The following is a 6000-nucleotide window of genomic DNA, read 5'->3' on the forward strand; positions in this document are numbered from 1 at the left end:
TTAGAACATAGACCAGAACAGCACGTGAACAGGCCACGATGTATGACCCTGATGCCTAATTAACCTGAACCCATCTGCCTGTTCATGGCCTGTATCTCTCCTTCACCAGTATGTCCATGTGCATCACAAATGTATCTGGGTCCACCAACATAGCTGCCAACGTGTTTTAGGCACCGACCACTCTCATGGAAAAGAAACTTGCCTTCGATCACCTTTAAACTTTCTTCACCTGAAACCTGTGCCCTGCAGTAGTTGACATTTCCACCCTGTGAAAAAATGTATCCGTTGCAAAGTCACACAGGGTTAGTGGGTTAATTGGTCAAGTGGGTGAATTTGGGCGACGCAGGCCAATTGGCCAGAAGGGTCTGTTATCGTGCTGTATCTAAATTTTAAATTTAAATATTGAAATAAACTGATGAAGCTGTGTACCAGATTGGGCTTATAAAAATTCTCTCATCATTTCTTCATACCTTCAGGAAGGGTTCAAGCCCGAAACGTCAGTTATATCTCTTTACCTCCTATGGACGTTGTGAGACTTGCTGAGTTCCTGCAGCATTTCTGTGTTTTTAGCTATCATTGCAGCTTCTACAGACTTTCCTGTTTCACTCTTAATCAATCAACATGTTCAAACTTTGAAAAAGCCCCATTCTTAAAATTTTACCGGCACAGTTAGAGCATTACAGCACCAGTGACCTGAGGTCAAGTCTACTGTTGTCTGTAGGGAGTTTGTACATTTGCCCCATAGCCTGTATGAGTTTCCTCTGGCTACTCCGATTTTTTCCTGCATTCCAAAGATGTACATGGTGAGCAGGTGAACTGGTCACGTGGCTGTAACTGGGCGGTGCGCGGGTTCATGTGCCGGAAGGGGCCGTACCCATGCTGTACCAACAAGTTAAAGATGTGGTTTGGGCTGATTTGTTTTTATGGGAAAGTGGTAGAGGAGAATTGGAGGTCTTTTAAAGGTGAGATTTTGAGGGTGCAGAATCTTTACATTCCTGTTAGGATAAAAGGCAGAGCCAAAAGTTTGAGAGAGCCGTGATTTTCAAGGGAGATTAGAAAGTTGGTTTGAAATAAAAGGGAGACCTACATTAAATATAAGAAACACGGTATGGACGCGATGCTTGGAAAAATACATAGATTGTTCTTCCACGCGTACAAGAGGCATTTGCCCTGCAGTGCATTCTTTAACAACACAATAGCCCTTGGCCTGTTTGAAACTATTTAATTGAACACTGTTTCTTTTCTCTCCCTTTCAGATTGAGGAGCTGCAGGTGAAATTGCAACATGCCGAGACGGATCGGGAACAGTTGCGGGCTGACCTGCTACGGGAGCGAGAGGCACGGGAACACTTGGAAAAAATGGTGAAAGAGCTTCAGGAACAACTCTGGCTGAAACCAAGCAACTCCACTCCCAATAAAATGGTTTCAAAAGACAGTGAAATATAAAAAGAAACTGTGTGAGTATGTGGGTGCGTATGGATGCACGTGTTTGTGTGAACGTATGTGTATATATTCACACATACACACAGAGGAAACAAGAGTTGGCAGTTTTCGGAGAAAGAATGTTACTTCAGACATACGCACTGAAATAACCTCCCCTAATGACACATTACTGCACAGAAAATATGTGTGCCTCCAATCCTGCCAGACTTCCGAGATTAAACTGCTTCTGAGATACTTTAACACAGTTAGTGACAGCACCAAGGAATTTTTTTTCCTACTCTTTAGGGGTTTGTTTCTGCAGTGCATCACATGGTGGACAGGATTCCTGGACAACTGTCAAATATTGTACCAAATAAAGTAAAAGGAAGAAAAAAAACAAAAAAGGGGGGAGGGGTAGCAAGTCCTTTCTCTGGTTAATTTACAGAACTCTTCAAATTCTACTTTTGTAATAAGCTATTGAAGTATAGAAGCAAAGAAAAACTGTTTTGAAAGCAGAAGACTTGATTTTAAACCGTTTGAAATATGTGCAGTTGCTTTGAAAACTTGCTTTCTCCTTGATCCTTCTGATGTGGTTTCACGAGGACTGTCCATTGTCTCAGCGGCTTTTGCTTCCCACCATTCTCCAGCATTTTTAGTCATGATTTGCAGAACACCATGAGTCAAATCGGAAGCCATGGAACAACTTTACTGCAACAACCCTCTTTTTTTTTTTAAAAAGAAAAAGATAAATAGCTCGTGGAGCCTTTTAAAGACGTCGTTCACTTCCTCTCCTCCCACCCTCCCCAACCCCCAGCTCTATCTTAAGTTGGATAATTTTCAGCTGGAGGGGATGTTGAATACTCACTTGGCCTTATCAGCAACAGAAAGACTTGGACATTTTTTAAATTTTGTTCCTCTTCGAGAGAAGTTATCACAATGTGTTTCTAACTCCAGTACCCTTCAGCGAGAAGAAGAAGAAAATGAACAGAGAAAGAGAAAAATGCCACAAAGGAAACTGGGACGGTTGTTACGAGATTACAGTGATGGAAGAAAAATAATGATCATTGGGACACCTTCCAAAATATGTTTTTGCAAAATTTAGTCCATTTTACCAAGAGGTCTTTTGTACCTGCTCCATTTCCCTGTTTATGGTATTTACTCTTTTGTTCATCAATAATATTCTATCTATTTTTCAGGATTTTTTGTAATTTTTCCTGCATTGTACCATTCAGTGATTCGTTGTGTCTGCTGAACTAACATTTACAGAGTACGTGATCATTTGGGTACCTTGCATAGTAAGATACACATGCACACACTCATGTCACATTGAGGACCCGTGGTTGGACGATTGGCTTTTAAACAAACTGCAAAATTTACATTGTCACAGCTCCTGCACAGAACCAGTCTCATGTCATTCTATAAATCCTTCTTGCTATTCAGAAGAGCTTGTCTTGTAATTCACCTTCTCTGGGGGAGCTACGGTTCAGTGCCTTACTTTGGTTGCATGAACTATGTCAGTTCTTATTCAGGCACCCCAGATTTATTGCCAAATAGATCTGAGGTATTCTGTTGGAGGAAGCAAGAGTTTTGATTTTTCTGGTTTACTACATATTTTCATCTCCCACCTCCAACCCATTCCAAATTTCACCCACAGTGAACATTCCCCGCTCCCCTCCCATGAACAGTAAGGTTATATTTTCTCTTTCACAAAGCAGGAGTGTTGCCACCACTCCCGTCCAAAATTAGGAACACAGCACATAGCGAAACTCACTTAGCAATCCACCTCGCCATGTTCCGACTGCTGCATGGGATGGGGTGGAGTTGGTTTGAACAACAAAAGATGTACATACTGCACCTACTGCGTTACCTTAAAAACTAGGCCGGACCCATAAGATCGAGTAATCTGATGTTAGTATAATGCTCTGATGTAAACTACATTAATGTTTTTCTCTCTTTATATTTAAAAGACACCTGCTGCTGTGTTTCATTAATAAGGATCAAAAATATATTTATCACACGGAATGAATAAAAGCAAAAAAAATTAAGTGTTTTAAAATATTCTGCATGAATCCAATATAATCGCCATTGTTACTGTGAGATTTACAAGGCAGGTTTTAAGAATTTAGGTACAACTATCAACTGGAAGAGTTGACAGGGCAGCTCGAGAGTTGTGGGGTGTGTGCGACGCAAAACGTAGATCGGGAGGGCGCGTGGGGTGATCACTGCAAATTATTTCAAGGGTGCAAAGTGGATTGCGATGCTCCCACCATGCAGTGGGATCCAGATTCACATTTGTGAATGCAAAATTTTAACACAAACATTTCCCCTGTTATGAGTGCAATGCAAATTGAAAATTAGATCGTGCTTATGCAATTACGTGGGATATTTCTGCTTTATCTGTTTCTTTTAAATGGGAAGACTCAGTATCTTTCATATGCATGGAGTTACAATATTTCTACCATACAGTACTCTATAACGGGCATTAAAACTGTATATTTAAAGGGTTTTATGTTTATATAATATGCAAAAAATCCGCCTTATATGTCATTATTCTCTTTTCTGGTGTCTCATACAATCTGTTTTATCGATTTTTCTCGTTTGATACAAAAATGCATAAAGGGGAGCAGTGCACGTGCAGTCACTGACTTCCCTGACAGAAGAGATGTCTTTTTTGTGTTGTGTTCTTTTTGTAAGCGGCTTATCGTTCAGTTGGTAGGTGTTGATTCATGTTACTTTAATGCAAAAGTTTCAAATAGAGGTGGGGGGGGGAAGAACGAGGGAATAAAAGGCAAAAAAAAAAATTCAGGAAACTTTTTTTAAAATAAATACATTCTTCAGCAATAATGCTTTATATCTGAGGGGCAGCTAACTACAGCTGGGTTTTTGCACCAATATGTCCAGTGTTACTTGATGGAATGAAAATTGTTCTAATAGTTTTTAGTTAAATCTTAATAGTTTTGCATGCAGATGAGGGAAGACTACAGAAGAGGGTTAATTACAGTAATAAAGTTTTTCATATTTTTTATGTTAATGTAGTTTTTTATTTGTAATTTTTTTATACCAATTAGTTTTCTTGTGTGGTGTGTGAGGGTTGTCTTTTTTAGTAATGTATACATAACACATAAAGCAGTATTTAATCCTTTAACACACAGTAACACAATAATCTATTATTTTATGGTGCGGTCTCTGTTTTGATGCGACTGTCCCCGTTGCTTTTGTTTTATGGTAGACTGGTGCCAGTTATTTCCATATCGTAACGGATTTTTTTTATATGGAAACCAAAACTCATGCTTTGAATAAGGGTCGAGAACCTTCTATTCCAGGGGACCTGTTGGCATAAAAACCCAGTAATCAATTTAAACTGCTTCACTACGAACTAGCCAGTGTACAAAAAAAACCCTGTAAATACTTTTTTTTTCACTTTATGCTCTGTATTATAAGTGTATATTGTGCTCACCTCCTGTATTTTCTTTTCTTTTCTGACCTGTAAGATATCACAGTTGTCTTGTTATCGGATTGTGTTATTGCCTGAATTACTGCAGCCAGTAATTACTCCAAACTTTTGAGAAAATGATACTGTAATTCCCCCACCCACCCACCCACCCTTCCAATATTAAGGATGTTTTTCTTAAAGTATCATTTTTTACTGTCCATAGAATGATTTTAAAAAAGAAACGAACATTTGTTATTCGCCACAGTTGACCTTTAACGGCACTGTATTTGGGCCTCTTACGGTGTCCTCATTCCACTTTAGCCAGCACGACACACAGTTGCATCATCTATGCATTTCAACATATTTATATTTGATTTTCTTTCATACGTAAGCTGCTGCTAAGATAAGCAACTTAATTTCCAATCTTTAGAACTATTTTTATGTAATAATAAGTGTATGCTTTCTTGTTTATAAATGCCTAAACAAAAAAAAACTGCTTGGCTTATTTATCTACTGCGCTGTGTACCTGCCTACCCCTTCCCCTCGTTCCTATCCACCATTCCACTCCCTGACCTCTCCACCAGTATGTAAAATAAAGGTCTTGATATGTAAGAAATAGCAATGCAAAACCACAGTTTGCAATGGACACAGTGACTGAATGTACAGTGTATAGATGGCATTACCATAAATAAAAAATGTTTGCCCAGAACATGGTTTTTCATCTTTCTGACGTGATCCACATCTTAAGATGGTGCTCTTCGCCCGACGGATACTGGTCTCTTTTTACAGCCATCATTGCCCACCCTCACAAAGATGTTGCTTTTACATTGGGCTCGGTCAGATCGGTTTGATCCCCAGCGTGCAGGAGACAAACTCAGCAAGTATGATGTTCACAGAGAGAGGGGCTAGTCAGCACCAGATTCCCTGGTTCCTCCAGATCCCTGGAACTTCTTCATTGCCCCCTGCCAAAGTGCAGGAACCCTTTTGATCGTTTGCGGGCGCAGCCTTGGGGGACTGCACAAAGGCATTCCACTATGAACCCAGAACACCACATAGCAGGGAGATCTCCAGCCGCTTTGGTTCTCCGTAATGACGTGGGACCAATCAAAGAGCATTAATAGCTGACTTCACCTGAAATTGAATGTT

The 6000-nt window shown here is 39.9% G+C and overlaps 1 protein-coding gene across 2 annotated transcripts in view; it reads left to right on the forward strand.

Annotated features, from left to right (window-relative positions):
- The window catches only part of LOC138754368 (ski oncogene-like), a 154424-nt gene extending 148861 nt beyond the window's left edge, over window positions 1-5563 (forward strand). For both annotated transcript variants that reach the window (XM_069918556.1, XM_069918555.1), the window contains exon 7: window positions 1257-5563. In XM_069918556.1, the coding sequence (XP_069774657.1) occupies window positions 1257-1445 (189 nt within the window). In that variant the 3' untranslated portion in view covers window positions 1446-5563. The remainder of the gene's footprint in view (window positions 1-1256) is intronic.
- Window positions 5564-6000: the final 437 nt, after the last annotated feature.

The sequence above is a fragment of the Narcine bancroftii genome, chromosome 2 (assembly GCF_036971445.1).
Source record: "Narcine bancroftii isolate sNarBan1 chromosome 2, sNarBan1.hap1, whole genome shotgun sequence".
NCBI classification, from domain to species: Eukaryota; Metazoa; Chordata; class Chondrichthyes; order Torpediniformes; family Narcinidae; genus Narcine; species Narcine bancroftii.